General features: G+C 42.1%; 1 protein-coding gene across 1 annotated transcript in view; it reads right to left on the reverse strand.

Moving 5' to 3' along the window:
• Positions 1-568: 568 nt before the first annotated feature.
• Positions 569-20,208, reverse strand: part of ZPLD1 (zona pellucida like domain containing 1) — a 95,615-nt gene continuing 75,975 nt past the window's right edge. Inside the window, exons 10-18 of the mRNA XM_080376030.1 lie at positions 19,881-20,101; positions 16,630-16,811; positions 15,612-15,684; positions 11,931-12,028; positions 11,312-11,392; positions 10,304-10,475; positions 8,794-8,902; positions 5,704-5,733; positions 569-4,007 (exon numbers count right to left, since the gene is read on the reverse strand). Of these exons, the coding sequence (XP_080232156.1) occupies positions 3,832-4,007; positions 5,704-5,733; positions 8,794-8,902; positions 10,304-10,475; positions 11,312-11,392; positions 11,931-12,028; positions 15,612-15,684; positions 16,630-16,811; positions 19,881-20,101 (1,142 nt within the window). The 3' untranslated portion in view covers positions 569-3,831. The remainder of the gene's footprint in view (positions 4,008-5,703; positions 5,734-8,793; positions 8,903-10,303; positions 10,476-11,311; positions 11,393-11,930; positions 12,029-15,611; positions 15,685-16,629; positions 16,812-19,880; positions 20,102-20,208) is intronic.

The raw sequence follows: 20,208 nt of genomic DNA on the forward strand, positions 1-20,208 counted from the left end.
AGGCAGATGTTACCACCTGCTAAGAATAATGGAACTGACTGACTGAAGGCAGAGCTCAGCCTGAATCACGAGACTAAGGATTAAAGCGCTGAGCCGAGAGCAGTCACCTCCTGAACAGTACCTGTAACAGACGTCACTCACCCTCTCCATCTCGATGGGGAACATCGTGCACTGCTGGCAGGAACGCAGGGCCTCTCCCGAGGCATTCTGCGGCCCAGGGAAAGGGGCTGGCAAAGCGCAGAAGCAAGCCTTTCTTTCTTATTTTCTTTATGCAAAACAAGCAAGTTTGATAAAGGCACCTCAGAGACCTAGAGCCGAAGCATGAGCCAGTTCAGGGAGCAAACAGAGGATGCGACGCCTGCTCAGGCCGGGATACTGCGTGTCTGTAACCACCCATCCAGCCCAAAGCACCGGAGGGTTCCCCTTTAGCAGGGGATTGCAAGCGAACTCGGAAAAATACTTGAGCTCTTGCAGAACGGCATTTCTTAGTTACAAGGGCTGGCGTGCATCCTGCTTGGGCACAAAGCACCACTCACGCTGCACACAAAGCCCAGGAGCAGAGGCCTGGCTGGCCGGCACCCAGCCACCGCCAGCAGCATCAGTTTGCCTTCTTCACAATGTAACTCACCTGGACAACTTTTCCACCTTCCATTTTCGATTTCACTGTCTCAGGGATGGGCTTCCTAATTGTACAAACATTCCTTGAAAGACTAGGGAAGAGTTAATTAACTAGTGAATAACAGAAAAGTTACCAAAACTTTTCAAAAGAGACATTATGGCAAAAGAGCCGTGATACAACCCTGAAACCACCAGCGCACCAAACACGCAGTCCAGCCACCAACGGCTCTGCAGAGCTACTCTCCACTGCCTCTTCCACCTCCACCTCACCTCCTTCTTCCTAAAAAGCATGGGAAAGGTCAAAGAGGTACTGAAATAAAACCCAGGAGTAACCTGAGGAAGGACCGATTTCCCACACTTGGAACATGTGCTAGTTTTATCATGACACTCCTGACGACATCTCCTCCAGATGAAGAGATGCCGAGCTTAACAGGGCATGGCTGCTTCTTCTGGCATAGTTGTGGAGCCTACGAGATATCAGAGTAAGAAATACTTCCTGCCAAATGAAGTAGAAAGTGTGATTTACGCCCAGGTTCCCATGCCAAGGCCTGTCTCCCAGATATCAGCTGAATTCATCCCAAGCACTGGTGTACATAGCTCCCGTTATGTGCCATTTATTTCTTCCAAATATGGGAACCCAGGAAGCATTTTCACCGCTTTATAGATTTATTAAGTTCTATTGGATTTAGACCTAAGGTTAAACGCTCACCCAGTTTCTTTCTTGCCTGCCCCCTAATGCAGGGCACAGACCTGAGACCGTTCCACCGCACTGTGCTCACCTGCGGAGCCCTGACGCCCGTTCACAACCGGCATTCAGGCTCATGTAACGGGCACCCCTAAGGGAAGCTATTTTACTTGCAGAGCCGCTATCGGTTTAGTAATTCAGTTTCACTTAACACCTGTGAGACCCCCACTACATACTCAGCCAGAGTTCCTTCGCCTAAAGTACCGAGCGTCTTAGTAATTCCCTGCTCCATTCAAAACTCGGAATCTCGAGTGCCAGCAGTCCCTGCCCACTGAATGTAATCCCTGTTTTCAGTCCGTTACCCCTTCCCTCTCACCTAACATCACGCCCCTCAAAAAGCAGGGTGTAGCCTTCCTGCGCATCCACCCAGCTTCTACCTAACCTGGTTCCAGAGGACCAAGGTCACACGTTATGGCTTCCACGTGCTCTTAAATGGCTGCATAATTCTTTCAAACAAAGCGGGATGGGGATGGTTTTTTACAAAAACAGTCAGCCTTCTCCCTGCTAGAAATATGTGGGCAGCCTGACTCAAGTTTTAACGTCCCCCAAAAGCCTTTCATAGAGAGCATTCCCATGTCAGATCTGCAGACGAAGCAGCCAGGGTTTAGATGTCATCTTCCACCTGGGACCGTCCATATTCCTTGACCAAGGAGGAACAGGTATTTCCCTATGGAATGAATGACGCAGACAAAGCCACCCAGTCCATAGCAAGCTCAGCAATGACTCCGACAGACAACTGTGGGAACTCTGTTCACTAACCTAGCTGGTATAGGATCACCCTTCAGTACCTAATAACTTTCACATGGGGAAAAGCTACACAAAGAACATCATCTTATCTGCCTCCTCACAAAAACAAACCACTCCAGAAACTTCAACTAACATAAGGAAAACATTTTGCATGTTACATTACTGGGTAACAGCTCCATTTTTGTAATAGGCTACCCAAGCCTTAAAAAGTTTGGTCAACCAAGTCTGTTTTAATTACTGTAAATTACTTTTCTCTATATAAGCAGCAAAGTGTCTTTCCAGAAATACACAAAAACTGAAATAGGACAAATATGATACCAGCAACTTTTGGTTTTCTTTTTTTAATTACTTGTTTCTGCAACACTATTCGCTATTTCTTTTTCCTGTGGTCTTAAGCAAACTATGTGAGATTTGGGTTAGAAAGTGTGTGTCTCAGTCTAGCAAACAAAGGCACAACAGTCTCTAGCGGCTGGCAAGTTAAGCTGGGCACATTCATATTAGAAACTGTTTTAAAAAGTACCGAAGACAGCAACTGACTGTTGGAACAACTTACTGAGGATGGTAATGGCTATCTCCATCACTGGAAACTTTCAGCTAAAGCTGCTGGTTATGAAGCAGTAATTACATTAATGGAATTTCTGTGGTTGCCTGTATGAGTAAGTTAAAATAGATTATCTGTATTTATCCCCAGACTGGGATATAAATCTCCAGAGTTTATCACCCTCCTGTAAAGGCCAGTAAAGCTATACTTATATTAATTTATCCTATATATTGAAAGCTTTCACCAAACCGGCTTAAAAAAGAATGTCCAGTTTTCATCTTTGTAGAACAAGGTCGTGAAAACACATACAAAACTGTAACGATTTGACAAGGGGAGGAAAACAGTTCAGACAAAGCATCCGTTCTGAAATGTTTCAAATAATTTTATTAAACAATCATGTTTTACATGTCATCAGACCTAACCCCTGAAGTGCAAAAATGTTTCTGAGGTATTAAGACTGGAGGAAAACAGGCACAATATTGGTTGTTAGGGATACCACACTACAGCACAGTGGACTTTGCAAACAACAGGCCTTTATACAGCATTTGCAGGATCAGAGAAAACCGAGAACAAGTCTCTATTTGTCTTTAGGCTTGAGCGCCAAAAAGGCCTGATTGTTAGCCAGTTGCATCACATCAATGAAAGCACAGACATGGTTAACACAGGATGATGATAAATATCAATGAGGTGTTATTTTTAACCAAGATGGACAGATGAAAACCATTTCCTCCTGAGACATGATTTTTTTTTTCAAATTTGTCAAAAATACCATGACAAAACAGAAGTGATCCTTATCTTAGCAGGCATTTATGAACTTATGTTTCTGAATGTGTCAGGTTTTGTGTAAGAATGGCATACTCGGAAAGGTCCTCACCTTCAGCATCTTCAGCTTTAAGACCCCGCTGGGAAGCTGGAGACACGAGCTGTACTGTCGGCACACCCACGGGCATAATGTCATACAGGCTGATCACAAGCACAACTGAGATTCTCCTAATTTTCTAGGATTGTTACCAGTATCACTGCTGCTTACCTACACGTCATCTAGCAAATCTACAAATACAGAATAGCTGGCATAGAAGCTGGATACAGCTGTAGCGTTGCCGTAATATTTTTTAATGGAATCATATTTCACGGACAAGAAAGGCAACCCCAAAGAAAAAGTGCAAGTAAATCATCACTTTCAGTTGAAAACTGGGTTTCGAATGCCACTCAAGACCGAACTGCTGGGCCACTTTCTGTGCAGAAGAGTTAGGGAACATACAAAAAAGAAAATGCTTGTGATTCCTAGGACAACAATGCCCGAAATCAGTGCACCGGTGACTGAGTTCAGCTGGAAAGGAGGTCCATTTGGATGAGCTGCAAAGAGAACAAAAATGTGCAGGTAAGATCTGGTTACAGGCTCTCAGCAGTGCCAGCCACTGCTGTCTTTCCATTACAACACCCTAGATACAAAATAATTACAATGAATGGACTGAAACTGTACTTCAGAACGAGCACCTGTCCACGTGGATAAAGCTTATCTAAGTGCAGTTTGAAAACAGTTATTAGTTCTTTCAATATCCATCAGCTAGGGGATAAAGACAGTAAGGATACTTCTAAGGCATAATCCCTCATGTGCTAGTGACAACCTTGACCTGTGTTATTTAAGGCAAGACTATCCTTATCCAAAAACTGTTAGAGCAGAAGTATAAAGATTTGTGGCCTAATCAAGTTAATGAAAGGATTTCTTCCCTGATATCATTATCCACATCTCAATTCAAAGGGAATATAAATCCTCAGCAGACATATCTGGCACCAGGTATCTGAGCTACTCTAAGCTCATCCGTACACCTTCACAGAAGGCTTCTTAAAGCGTTTATCAATTCTCAGGTAGAAAAGGTAACATATTTACTATTTAGTGTAGCTCAACAGGCTGTCTGTGGACCAGTTCCTCGATACTGGAACACACACATCCAGCCCATACCATCTTTCCCAGCAAGAGGGGAAAAAAAACCCACAACGAAACCCCACACATTTGAGTGGTAGGTGCGACCCAAAGCACCAATGTGCGTTTGCCCAAAAGCCACATTTGCCACTACCAGAGCTGGAGGGTGAGGTGGAACGACACCACAGCTCCTGTGTGGGAAACCAGACTGCTGCTCCCAGAAGCAGCCACCTGCCCTCAACATCATCACCCCACCCCCCCCCCCCCCTCACCAAAGCTGGGGGGGGATAAAAAAACCAGCTCTGTTGATGAGGTTGCCCTCCCTTTCCCAACTCTGTGCTGCCTTCTGACCTTGCTTGTCTGCTCCCCACTACAGCAGTGATCCCACCTTGCTCTTCCTCTACACTCTCCACTGGGACAGCAACAGGCACAGGAAAGGCACCGCCACTCCTTACTACCGGCAGAGCGACCGGCTGACACCAGCCCTGCGAGTGCCCGCAGCAAAGCACCCCACAGCTCAGAGGCTTGCTGTCCCCCACCGCCCGTCTCCTCCGCTGCCCTAGCAGACCACCAGCTCCAGCCAAGCTTCTCCGTAGGCTCCCTGCGCGGTTAAACGCCAGGAGAGCAGGAACTGAAGCACAGCTCTGCTGACTTTTGTAGCACAGCTCTGCTGACTTTTGTAGCACAGCTCTGCTGACTTTGAGCTATGAACTGAAATAGATTGGAGCATAACAACCATTTTGCTGCTCTATTCCTGCGTGGTGTGAACAAATTTTACCATTTAGGTCTGATTTTGCATCTGGCAGTTGCAATGTTCCTTCACCCTCACATGTCCCAGCAGCAGATTTTCATGTCAATTCCATCATAGGAATGAGAACTTGCTATGTTGGTGGGGCTGAGTACACAAATTCAACTGAGCATTCCAGATTTACCAATTGCTTTCTTTACACCATGTCAGCATTAACTCATTCAAATGACAAAACAAAAAAACCCAAACAAACAAAAAACAGCCAAAAAGGAAAAACATTCCAGCTTAGTGCACAGACCTCAATCAAAATGGTTCATGTCCTCAGTTATGTTTCACTCATAAACCCTCTTTTATGTTTCTTGGAATTCTGATTAACTTACCAAGTTGCGAATTGTTGGTTGGCGTCTCATCTGTAGAAAATAAAAATGGGATGCATTACATTTTACAAATACCTCTGCCTATCTCCTCCCCTCCTTACAATGCAAAAGCCAACAGTCCTAGCTTTATTTTCAAAACACATCAGCTACACTTGCAACACTGACTAGCAGCTTTTAGCATCTCTAATAGGATAAGGACAACAACATTAATTACATGATGCTACTTCATTTTTTAATGTGAGCACACAAATATGAAGTTACTCAGTACTCTGGGGAGAGGAAAACAAACAAACAAACAACCACCAAACAACTTAATGCAGGAACCTTTTAGCTGAAAAGGTGGCCAAGTTCTATTCTGTCCCTCAATAAAAATACAACTATAAGCCCAATATTATACACAAGTCCCTTCACTGTTAATCATAGTATAAAAAGATCTGTGTAGGAAAAAGATTAACCTGAGTTTTTCAAGGCAAAATACATCAGTGACCATAAATGATTACAAAAATGCCTTTTCCCCACACTCATTTTTCTCTTGACAGTTCCACAGTGGCATTATATTCAGGGAAACATTTGTATTTTGTCTTTGGTTTTTACTTACTTACCATTGTCCATCTCAGAATTACATTTCTTGTCACTATTTTTGCTTTTTTGTGCAACTTGTAAGCACAGCTCACGTATACATTTGTTTTGAGCAGCCGTCTTCTAAGTTTAAGTGAAACATCCATCAAAAGCTACACAATTTCACCCTCACAAGTAGGTACCTGCTTTGTTTCTATATACAGATACTAAAACATTTTTTTCTGTGTATGTCTCCTGTATTGACGTATTTTAGATTAACAAACAAAAATAAAGTTTCCCTGAAAAGAACAAAATGTTAGAAATAAGAGTTCAGAATTATACAGGAGAAGGACCATTGCTCATTTGCAGTAGCCCTATTCAGTATCTTTATATACTGGTACATTATGTCAAGGTAACGGCATAAACAGCCCTAGTCCCCAGTTGTTCCCGTATTGGAGTAACAGGGAGACCTGGCCACCTCGAGGTGCCTCTGCAGACACTGATGTGCACAAGAGTGGCCCAGGACACAAGCAGCACCAGCCCAAATGAGGGGAGTGGGGGTGGCACATCCATGTGACCACAGAACTCGCACTGGCGTATGCACCACGGCGAGTCAGGAGCAGCAGGTTGGATGGGCTCTGCGCAAATGATCCAGCTGCATTGAGCGGGACCAGAGTTGGTCTCGAAAATAATGTAAGCACCTCCGCGCAGCACCGCAGCAAGGTAAGCCAGCGCTGCACGACGGCACTCCTCAGCCAAAACCAGACAGCTCTGTTCAAGTTCTGTCACGACCTTCCCCTCTTATTCTTTCCTCGACTGTAATATTCATGAACCTCACATTCTCAGTGCACTTATTTTCACGATGGGTAGGGACAGCGGGAGGGAATGCTGGTCCTCTGTTTCTGCTCCAGGAGAAACAGGGAAGTGCGAGGCAGATCAAGGGACCCACCCAGTGCCACGCAGGAAATTCATGGCAGAGTTCAGAACCAAATCCCGTTTTTTCCTGAGTACTTCCCATCAAACCATCCTTCTGTCAGCAGGAGTGGGATGCTCCAGAAGCATACTATGGCGATGCAGAAATATCTAATAATGTAATCTTATCTAACATCTAAAAAGCTACATAGCTCAAGTAGAAGACACCTAAAGAAATATTTTCCTGTCCAGCCTTATTCATGTTTTCATTTTAAAAACCTCAACAATCATAATGAAATTATAAAACTGTTTATCCTTTCATCAGGGTCATTTAATACCCATGGACAGATCTTTGCTTGCTTGTAATTATGCAGTATTTAAATGTAATTGATGCATATCTTTTTTTTTAATTGTAAAAAAAGCATTCACAGCGTTTGAACCATAAGCTATATTACCTAAAAACTTGGTTTATGACCAACACCTACATCTAGATCCCATTCCTTGCCTAAGGCAGCATTTCTCCAGCATACATGTTTGTCTGAGCGAAGCTGTCATTCCTTTCCCATGAAGTACTCGTGCATGCAGATTTAAAGTGAGTTCTTTTCACTTTTTCTTGACTAATCAGATAGCAGCGAATCAGTTGGGACTACACATAATGCACAATAAAATACTCATTTTCATTACAGAAATGTTGCTTATAACAGGGGCCATTTGTTCTAAAAATAGTCTCTTGCTAGATGGTTCCCTATTCTGGAGGGTCAGTTGTTGCCTTTGGATATGTGGGCACAACTGCTTTGCATGTAAAGAAGGATTTGATTAAGTGTTTTGATTATTTTTCCTAGACAGGATTCAGTCCTGCTCTCAGCTTCCTAACTCTAATGACTGCTGAAATCAGTTGCTTAACTGCAACTACTTATAAAAATCAGTAAATAGAATTTTCTAAATTTTTTCAAATATTATATTTGCAGTCACACAAATTCTTTTCAGAGACTGCAGGTTGCATTTAGAGCTGCCTTCCCACCCCCCACCCCCCCTTTTTTTTTTTTTACTTTGGCAATAAAAATGGAAATCATGGCATTTCACCCTGGATTTAAAAATTTAAAATAGTCGATTTTGGTCCACTGTTTAGAATTTACAATGTGTTTGTCCTATTTCTTTCTTATAGCTGAAGGCTAAGCATAGCATGTATTAATTTTATGCAACACTTAAATAAAAACCAAGAGGTGAAGCTGGAAGGAATGGCGACTAGAAAGTGACAGTGAATATTCATTAGCTGCCTAAATTAGATGGCAACACTGAACACAGTACCTTAAATTCCATTATTTTCAGTGAAATCTGACAAAAAGAAAGAAGTCAGCCCACTGAGTTTGGGCTTCTATAATACCCTTATATGCATAACAGTATCCCACAGTGATTCTACTGGGGTAGGGAGGAAGCATGAGTGCTGAACTGAAACGTTAGCTCAAAATTTCTACTGAACACTCCAAGAGCAGGGAAAAAAATACCCAACAAACTCATGGAGAATCCACCCGTTCTCAAAGTCACTGCAAAATTAAACTGCAAAACATTTCCCCAGGTTTCTGAAATTCCTGCAGCCCATAGAAAAAGTTTGCTCATTCCTACCACTCCTGGTAATGATGGGGCCAGCAGAGATTACAGCATTGCCAGAGGTGCTCTGAGGGCTCCAAGTTGTCCTCCCACCAGCGTCTCTTCTTTCTCTGTTACTGCAAATCTGAGTGGTTAATCAAAACAATCACCGTTTCAGAGTGGAATGGAATTATTGCCCTTCTTGTGCTTCCTGCTTTAATGTAAACTCTTTTATAAGCAATACTACAACTTTGATTTTATTTCTTAGTATGTATTAAATTACTTTGCAATAAAAGCACCTGCAATATTCACTAGAAGTGTATCTTATAAATGCCTGGTTTCTCATTGTATTTTGCCTCACTTCGTTTACAGAACTACATTGCTGTTGTGTACAAGATCCATCTTATAGTATATTAAATTTTCAGTAGTTAATTTCCCAAAGCTTTGTTTACAGACATTTTTCCCCAACAAATGTGCTTCACTCGACTAGGGATAGAAAACAGGCTACAATCCCTATTCTAGGAAACTTCTTGAATTAAAAGTTTGCACGTTTTCCATGGAGTTCTAAACAGCAATGACCCACATTAAAAGAGCCCTCAACACTCTGTCACCTGGAATCCACCTTTAACATCTCTAATTTATAATCTACCTTAATCTTGGGTACTCAAGTATCCTTCGACCAAGAGCATTTCCTTAATTTCAACTTCTTGCGAAAGGACTTTGAAAACCTCAGAACTTAAATTCAATAGAAACAATTAATTCAGTGTGACATAAAAGCATAAAATAATGCACAAAATGTCAGACATATACTGAACTGATAGCATTTTAAAATTCTAAATGCAAAGTCTTTCAGTGGGGGACAATACTGCATTCTGAAGACATCACAGGATGTTCTCTGTTTATACATTTATTTAAATAAGTTTCAAAAATACATTTGTTGATCCTGACACTCCTCAAATTGGATATTTTTTGAATTGACACAACTTCATGAACTTCAACAAAACAGCAGTTTCCAGACTGTAAGGGAGGTGGTAATAAACTATAGGGGATGTAGTAGTTTGGGTTTTTTTCCTCTACTATCAGAAACTCTTTCAAATTTTCTGTGTCAGTAGAACGGCACTTACTATAGCTTTAAGTTTTCCCATAAATTCTATTCTAAGATACTTCCATTCATCAACTGTGACTGTGGATACCTTTTTTCTTAGATGCTATAGTAAGAATATGAGCTCTGGAGCCATCTCAGAAGCTGTAACTTTTAAAAAAGAATTAAAGGGCTAAAAGGCAAAGAGGTCATTTCTCACATTTCAACCACCTGTGTTTTGCAGGTCTGGTATTATTCTAACTCTGGATGACAACGTTCATTGCCCTGTTCTTCATCAGTTGTTTTACATTCCTTCAGACACAAAAAACATTCTTACTTCAGACTCTACTAGTCATCTTAATTCTGCGCCTTCCAAACTTCCATAGCATTTGTATGCAGAATAACTCCAGTGTACCTATTTTGTATCCAGATAATTAACAGCAGCTTCCATCCACTGAAACTTACTGGCACAAGAAAGGGACAGTCATCTGCTCTGCACAGCTTTGTCACGCAGTGAAGGAAGACCGTAGACATCTTCTGGTTCTTATGCTTCACAAAGCGAAACACCTCAAAGGAAAACCGGCCCATTTGGCTCTTGCCATTTTCAATTACAGTTGTCTGCGGGTCCTTGTCACAGCTAGTTTTTGTAGAGAAGATTAAAACTAGGATGAGCAGCTGTATTAGCATTGTGAGGCTCTTAGCTGAGAATAAGAGAACTTAGGTAGTAAGTTCAGTGCTCGAGCTCCTTGGAAAAGAGCACAGCGCCCTAATGTGCAACACAGGCAGCCACAACCTGCCCGTTGGGCTGCACAGTCCTTTGCCAAAATGCATTCCTACAAAACCATCATGTTCTGTTTTGCAGCATCACAGCTATAACCAAGGTACCATTTCATTCCAGTGCCCAAAGAAAGTTGAGACCTGAAGCAAAAAGTAATCAAGTATGCTAACCGGCACAGACAGGTAACTCCAAATGAAGACAGTGTCTCTCCAGCAACCATCACTGCTGAGATTTAATCTGAGATACTGCCAAGATGTTTTTCAAAGTTCCAATTCAAATAAATGTTTTTACTGGGAGTAGAAGCAGGAGCATCTATTTATCTATAATTATTTGCTTAACTGCTATCCTGAACTGGAGTCTATGATGTTTTATATCACTGTCATTCACTACAAGGGTACCTTTGGCAAAATAAAGGCCAGCTTAGCCATTCAGTTTGGGTGTTTATGGTATCTCTAGTAGAGCCATTTTGGATATATGCTTCTTTACCTTCATAATTCTTACAGCTTTGCACTTGCTTCTATGTTTATGTTCACAGACAAGAAAAGTCCTGCATGTTATCTGCAAGCCCAGCCCCTGGTCCTCCCTGCTAATATTGCTTGGACTTTCCAGGCAGTTTAGAACACCACTATCGGAGAGATTTATAACTGTTTTTTAAAGGGAGGACTCACAAAACACTGGGTTTGCACAGGACCTACCTGAAAAAAAGATCATATCGAAGATCATCGCTAGGATTACCAGATGGCGTGGTGTAACAGTAGTCCATCAAAACATTCCACCTGCACAGGGAGCAAAATGATAGATGAGGGAAACTGGCAACATTAAAAGTAGGGGTGGAGAGAGTGAGATAAGATTAAAATATAGTACAGGCAAGCATGCAAACTGATAAGGCAGGCTGTTACATTGAAACCCAGTAACTATATTTAACAGGTCACGTACAAGTCATCCTGCATTCTCAATATATCACCTGTTTCTTCCCACTACTTACAAAGCTAAACAGCACAGCATAGCAGCAGAATTGTATAAATCAAATAATTTTGGTTTGTGCAAGTCAATCGCCACACCAACACACACTGTATACCTCCTCTCAGAAGTCACGGCCACATAGGACTAGAAATCTAGCCATCCCACTTTTAAAAGCCCTGGAGATTCTCACTCGACCTTTCTTAAATGACAGCAATACAGGATTTAAAGTGTAATTCAGGAAAACTTTCATACAAAAGGCTAGGAGGAACAACAGTTTCTTCTAAATCAGAAAAATTTGCAATACCAAGAGTTGAATAGCAAGCGAGACAAGAAATAACATCCTTTACGTACCTGCCATCAAGGTTGGTTGCTCTTACAGCTGCATATATTTTGGTTTTCAAAGGTAAACCTGCACTTGGAATAAGGAGCTGCTGGCTGTAGGTTGAATCCTGAAAAATAAACATTGCCTCAGTGTACCAGAAACCCCACTGTAACCACCCATCTGTCTCCAGACTGAACTCCCATCTACATTTTCTAACCTTTCTATGTAGGACAGACATTTACTTTGTCCTCTGTAAGGGAAGAAGCAAAAAGCAGTGCCAGAGCATTTGCCTACAAGCTCGTCTAGAAAGATCGACAGTAGTTGACTGGCCGTATTGGCCTTATCCCATGCAACTATTTTGGGGAATCTATTTATGATTTTATGAAGTGGTTGGGTTGGTGATGAAAGAAAAGGCATCATTCACTAACATCTCAGTAAGTCTCCCAGCACCTACTGTAGCAGCTACTGTGGTTTTCGAAAGGAGGAGCTGAACTGGGCTTTCCCAGGAAAGCTTGGTATTTGATTCAGTGGAGACAGCAATGTCACCAGGTTTTATATATCTTAAGATGTAGTCTGGGAGAACAGACACATTCTATTATGCAAAATGTAGTTTCTGTGGAAGCTGGCTTGTTGAAGACTATGAGTAGCAAACATTTTCATTTAAATTTAGGGTTTTTTTTAAAAAGCTGTTTTAAGCAAGCTTATGTAACATATAAGTTGGGAATTCTCCATATACTGCTGCATAGATATAGATGTTTTAATGGTTTCTTCTTCAAAGGCTGAACCACTAGCGTCACTTTAGCAACAAAACCACGAAACAGATCTGAGTGGCCGATGTTAATTCAGCATATCAAAGTGCACTTACTGGTAAGGCCACCTACATCTAATAGGTTGCTAACCCAGAAAGCACAGGGATTAGCATGTTGAGACCTCTTGTGAGAGATCAAAACGCTCAATACATAAGAAAAATTATGTTAAACAGAACTTTGACCAGGTTCAGTGTGGCAGGGAAGACCAAGAGCAGCAACTGACAGCAACAAGAAGGATTAAGCACAAAAACTGAGTATTTCTTCAAAGAGAACAATGCCAAAATTGACAGCGTGCCCACCGTTGGGTCTGCAGCGCCGGAGGCCCCGGGAGGCACCACGCGTACACGCAGCAGCTTGGCGGCACACACAGCAACTCCTCCAGGATCCATTCAAGTAACATCAGGTAAGTTTGCCTGCTTTAAAATTAATTCTACATTTCTCCAATATGTAGCTCTGTCACATCTTGCAACTGATTACAAAGTCTACAGCAAGTCCCTCGCTATTACATGCCATAATTGAACTTTTTTTCTTAAAGAGCAGTTTTTATTAATTTAGGCAGACATTTACAGGAAGGCCTAAAAGCACATAGCCACTTAGGCTCTGTGAAAGCCCATTAAACATTTTGCTATTAAACTCTGAGTAGATCATAGTCACTGCTCTCATCTTTCCTAATGATTACATGTGCTAACGCCACAAAGTAAATGTTTACATCGCCCGGTTAAGGAAGATGGAGGCGAGCTGCAAAGACGATGAGTCAGTGTTAGGAAATACTACAGCTGAAGTTTGAAAGTACGGCTGCTCGGTCAGGAGTCATGTCTGTGCACAATCCCCCAGCAGCACTGAGGGTGGACAGGAGCCTCGAGGCCGCTCCCAGCGCCAGGACTTTCCAAGGGGACCCAGTGAGCCCACAGAGCCCAAGCCCACCAGCCCACGGGTGCCCCAGAGGTGCTCCCAGCCAGAGCCTGAGCCCACCAGCCCACGGGTGCCCCACAGGTGCTCCCAACCAGAGCCTGAGCCCACCAGCCCACGGGTGCCCCACAGGTGCTCCCAGCCAGAGCCTGAGCCCACCAGCCCACGGGTGCCCCACAGGTGCTCCCAACCAGAGCCTGAGCCCACCAGCCCACGGGTGCCCCACAGGTGCTCCCAGCCAGAGCCTGAGCCCACCAGCCCACGGGTGCCCCACAGGTGCTCCCAACCAGAGCCTGAGCCCACCAGCCCACGGGTGCCCCACAGGTGCTCCCAGCCAGAGCCTGAGCCCACCAGCCCACGGGTGCCCCACAGGTGCTCCCAACCAGAGCCTGAGCCCACCAGCCCACGGGTGCCCCACAGGTGCTCCCAGCCAGAGCCTGAGCCCACCAGCCCACGGGTGCCCCAGAGGTGCTCCCAGCCAGAGCGCAGCCGCGCACCAGCCGGCTCCCTACCCCCAGCCCCAGGGCGTGACAGAAGGACATATCCACCCCTCAGCCTGCCAGCCTGAGTGGCATCACTCATGCCAGTGCTGCTCCCTGGAGTAATGCAGCTGGAATCAAAGGATGAGACCTTCCTGTTCATGGTCAGCTTGGAAACTCACTGGGGGAGGGAGGATGAAAGCCCACCTTGGCATGTGGTATTTGAGAAAAGTGTGCTGAGTGCAAGCATCAACAGCATTTGTACCTGACCGTTTGCAGAACTGAGCCCTGAAAGGCAGCAAACGTGGTGGTCAGCGCTTGTCCTGAGACTTCTGGCTACACCTTCACCCTGCCCCTTTTTGGTCACAGGTTTATTTAAAAATGAGAGAAGTATAATCTTCATTTTAACAGATTATAGTTTGTTATTTAGAGCTCTGCTCTGTCAAACAAACATGATTTTTCTTTTTTTTTAGGCATGCTGTTGGAAAATGTCCTGTTACAATATTTATAGCTCATTATGTTCAAAGCATAAAGCACTGACTTTTAAATCAGTTGCATGAATTATAACTCAGCATCATGATGGCATGAATAATAATGCAAAAAATCAGATTCATAATTTACCAAAATGATGCTTGATAGATTGAAAAATTGATATTTAAATCAGGTATTTAAAATGTATGAATAAAAATTTTAATCAACACGGAAATATCATTTCAGGGATTAATGTTAAGTAGAGGTCCGTGCATTTTTAATGTTTTGCTGTCACCATCCATATTTACGTAGTAAAAGCTTTTACAACAATGCACATTCAAGTTAAATTATCTAAAACATATGGAAGTGTTAGCTGAAAGCTGCTAAAATTATTAACCCTTAAAATCTTGAAAGTCCACACAAGGAGGCATCAAGTGCAGTGGGCTATAGATTTGTAACAAATCCCACATCCCTCACTACAATTAACAGATGATCAAAGCACTCTGATGAGGCTTGAACATAAAAATACCCCTGCAAAAGCACTGCAGTTTATTGCTAAGGGAATAGGTCTGAAATATTTTATATCTGGAATGTTCTATAGAGTACTCTCTGTATCAGCACAATGTACCTATACACATATACACACACAAATAGCAGTAGGTACACACACATGCACATAAACATAGTCAGTGCAAACACAGCGTGTACTCCTGAGTATGATTGTTATTACACCTGATTAGTGACGTGGCACTACAACCTGACGGCCAGAGCTGTGCCTTGAGGAACGGCATACATACAGGACAAAGACTGTGTGTCCTCAAAGACCAGCCACACACATACGAGACAACAGGTGGATGTAAACAAGGACAAGGGAACTCGGGGATGGAAGGTGCCCAGATGGACGGCCTGGCTCACGGGAGGAGTGGGAAAGGAACAGCAAATAATGAAAACGAGTCTACACTTTGCTCTGCTAATCCAGCTTGTACCCGCGTAGTGCAGAGATCAGTTTAGTCCAGGTCATACTACTGTGTTTTATACTCACATTGTAAAGCAACAAATTCAAAGTGCTGATAAATGTACCATTGTTCTCTCTTACAGAAATAGCAGCTGATGACCTACAACAGAACCAGAAATCAAAAACCATCATGAAGAAAGATATCTTATTTTTGTGTTTACATACTTCAGGTTTTTATCATTAAAAACTCAATGAGGCATGTCAGAAGGAGTTAATTTATGCATTTGGGTTATAAACTTCAGAAATTGGAATTTATAGTAGAAACACTGACAGAACCTCAACTATGCAGAAAGTAATGGATATTGTTGAAAACATCAATCAGAAAAATAATTAGCAGAGAGGCGAAGTGACAAAAAGGGAACTACTTTTCATGATGTACAAGGTTTACTCGTGGAAATAATTTTCTCTTGCACTCTATACTCAGAGAATCACAGAATGGTTTGGGTTTGAAGGGATCTTAAAGATAATCTTGTTCCAACGCCCCTCCCATGGGCAGGGACCCCTTCCAGTAGCCCAGACTGGCAGTGGTGTTGATACAGCAGTGTGCTGTTAGCAGTTCTTGGTGAGCCCACTACATACCACGCCGCACTGGAGCACTGCAGTGGACTGAACTGTGCAGCCTTCTTGGCACAGAACCACCGGTATCTAACCCAAGCAGTGTTTATCTTGTCAAATTAGAAACTGAATAGCTGCCAGCGAGGACAGCAAAGGCAAATGAAGGATTTATTTTTTTCTTTTTTTTTTCCTGCTATCATTTTGTCATCAGAACACCTGAATTTTAAGGGAAGCTTTTTTTACATTATCTAGGGCTCTCTTCATAAACTATGTTATCTCATACAATGATGCTGCAGAATTTTCTTTTCCTTTGCATCCCTTCTTCTTTCAGTGCTTTTTCAATCTCCCCATACTTTCTTGCACAGCTGAAAAGTACTGTTGACAGTACTGCTAGGATATGCATATATTTAGGTGTGCATGCATATACACACATACATAATGGGCTTACACAAACATGGGAATGAAACACAGAAATGAAAAGCACACTTACGAAGCAAGCTGGGTGTTGTTAACCAAGTACTCCAGCGGATAGCTACAGCTAAATTTGTACAAAAGCCCAGGCAAATAGCTGATAATCGTTGGTGGGTCTGGCGTATCAATATAGCCTGACACGTTACCTATCTGTACCACTGAGGTATTTCCATAAGCATTGACACCTCGAGCTGAGGATACCTATTGAGGGAGACAGAAAAGGACTATTACCAGAAAGTTAACTATAGAAGAAAAAAAAAAAAATGCTTAAGGACATAATTTACCCAGAAATATCTTCAGAAAACCCTTCAAAAATTAATTTCATTTAATACCATGTTCCCTGTGTTCTGTTTTTCATCTCCCCAGAATCATGCATCTAGAGTTCACAAGCAATATCCCTGTTCTCAAAATACAGACTTGAACTACATCTAATAAAAAATGATGAATCCTGGAAGCTTTTTTTTTTTTTTTTTTTTTGGTAGGTACTTTTTTTCTAAGCATTCTTGATGAATTCACATGACTTACTGGGAAAAGCTGAAGGAACTTTTCTATTACAGCTAAAAAAATACTAGCTTAAAATGAGCTTCCATATGCAATAATAAAGCAAATACACAGGCAATTTCATTAACAGAAACAATATTCTATCACTCTTGAGCTTTGTTTTTTGACACATCAAACCCGATGTATTTTATAAGCAGATACAAGCCAAATAGCTGAGCTCTGTGTCTGTGGTTTTGTTCACATTACACATCTTTAAACCTGAATTATAAATTATGTGGAAAGAAACACTGTCAGAAACACAAAAGCTGAAAAGTAATACAACCTTAATGCCAATGCAACCTTAATTCAGTCCCTGGACACATGCTATCCTGTGCTGCTCAGGCTCACAGAGTGTGCAGAGGCAGCAATAACAAGCAGCTTTCCAGAAAACTGAAGGACACTCTTTCCTCCTGGTAGTATCCCAGCCCCACTCCATCTGTAGCTACTGATCTGAATAAGGGGGTGGTTTGAAAACAGCAGATAAATGTCACAAATGACTGTCTCAGTAGGCACCCACAGAGTAAGGCAAATTAACACGGCACTGGACTTCCACTGCCACATTTCTTTCCTATAACTGTATTAGCAAAACAGATGGTTTCAATAGCTTTAGAATATACAGCTTCTTAAAAAGGCTTTTCATTACAGAAGAATCATCCTGAGGTGCACATGAGTTGTAACATTTTGCATTAAGTAGCACGGAATAGACAGCAGGTATTTTGATTTCTTTGGCTACAGAAAAACAGCTAGAAGACAAACGCCCTTTGCCAGTACTATAGCTAATCACTTGCTAAAGAGCAGGAAAATTATGAAAATCAAATTTTCTAGGATCTACTGCTTGCCTAAAAAACTTAGGCTAGAGCACTAAGGTGTAATAGCCAGCCACAGTTCTGTTCAGCTTCCTCACCACCCCACCACCAAAAAATAAAAAGTGGCATCAGCCGCCTTACAGACAGACCTGGGTTTCACCTGAGTTCTGCCGGAATGGTTGCCTTTCCTTTTATTGAAAATGAGTTTGAATGTCTTTGTTGTCAAACACAGCCACGAAATGCACGGGATTGTACTACTCCAGTGTGGGGAACACAAGAAATGCTCTCTGCTACTTTATCCTCTTTGTTGGTGGCACAGCATGTGTAAACCAAGAGGGGGTGAGGGCAATTTTGGGTTATATTTTTAGCAGATGCTACTTTGTCTTTGTATCCTGTGCAGCCTTGTAGGGGGCTTCATGGGGAGCTCCAATTATTTGGACCTACCAGAGTGGTTTGGGTTTTTTTTTTATTAAAAAACATCAAGCTTTTACAATTATAATCAAATAGCAAGGTCAGGGAGTTTACAATGTGACCGACTCCACAGGAACAGGAAAAAGTTGCTTCCTGGCAAATTCTACTGCAAGTCACTGAGGTGCCATGGCTTTTCATGGAAAACAGGAAAAGAGAATCTCAAACTTGGACTTTTTTGTTGAAATTTTAAAAGAAAGCTCAGCCTGAGGCAAATAGGTCAGAGAGCATATCAAATATTTCAGCCCAGTTTTGCAAAATTATTAGCAACAAAACAATGTGTTTGTTATAAAAACTGACAGGTATCGTGAAGCGCAAGTACAAATTGCAGATAGAATATAAGCCTCAAAAATAAAAAAAAACCCAAGTGTAAAAACGTATTAAGTTATTTGTAGACACTTTAAGTCATCGATCGCTGTTTGTACAACGTGACATACACACAACCTGTACAATTCTTCTCCCTTGGTTTAGGAGGTTTGAGACCTGACTTCCCTCTCTCTCCCCATTCAGAGTGGGATAGCTTCATTGACAAAAATGAAATTATACTGGCACAAATCAGCTGCTGGATCAGATTCTGGTTCCGAAAACTCACCCACAGCTAAGGATTAGAATTAGTCACTAGCCGTACAAAAACATGCACTATCCATGCCTGAAACAGCAACATAAAACGTAGACACTAAAGTCACACCATCAGGCAAAACTGCAAAAAAATTGCAGAGTGGCCGTGCAGTAAGTGATCAGAGATGAACATGCCAATCTGAACTCCAGTCCCACAGCTTGTTTTTCACCAAGAATTGAGTGCATAAGTTAAACAGCCATTCTTTCCTTTTTTTGAGTCTCTCAAACATTCAAAATTTGCTTGAAAACTTCAGTTTGTTGCCAGGCAGTCCCATACGGAGCAGAGATCTTCCAAGAAGGTGCAACAGCTCACAGCAGAGCTCGCAGAGGTGTTTACTGTGGCTTGGGCCCTGTGACATCCAGCCTGAAGACACTGCCTTATCACAGAACTTGTAGGATCGGTCAGCAAGCCCCTCTCATGAAAGCACAGAAGTAGGTACCCAGACTAACTCTCCCGCTATCTAACCCACTCTTAAAAATATTTTACTTTCATTTTCCAAGTGGGTATTTGAAAAGTTTCAGCAAAATTTAAGGCATGTTCAGCAAGAGTTTTGAAAATGGTCTGGAATAAAATCCCTCATTTTTCTACTGAAAAAAATTAAAGTTAAAAATATACATTCTAATCAGAGGACAAATGTGTGTCCCACCACGTTTTCTCATTAGTAATCAAGATTATAAATTACCAGCCTTCCCTGGTTTTCTTTGAAATATGTAATGTATTGCTAACTGGGGAAGACAAAGCAAACATTATCTGTAAAAGACATAATGCTGTCAAGGCCATTCACTTCATCCCATGCATAAAAAGCCACGCTCCAATTTCACTTTGACTTCGCCTTACCACTAAAGTGTTTCCACAGGATTCCAAAGTACTCAGATTGATGATGAAAATGACCACTGCTGGAAAGGTGTTGTTATTGATGAAACCCCTGCAGTGGGCATCCCCATGTTTCCCATTCAATGCCAGATCTGTCTCAGAATAACCAGAGAAAAGAACTGTGCAAAAATTTATCTTCATAGTAATTGTCTGTACTCCACAGAAAACATTGATATCTCGTTCAGCTGCAAGAAAAATATAGGGCAAGACAGAGTAAGAAGATGTATTTTAACTAATCACCATATAATTACTGTACCAGTTAGTCTAGTGTTGTAACTTCTGATCAAATCAA

Source organism: Falco punctatus, assembly GCF_963210335.1.
Source record: "Falco punctatus genome assembly, chromosome: 2".
NCBI classification, from domain to species: domain Eukaryota; kingdom Metazoa; phylum Chordata; class Aves; order Falconiformes; family Falconidae; genus Falco; species Falco punctatus.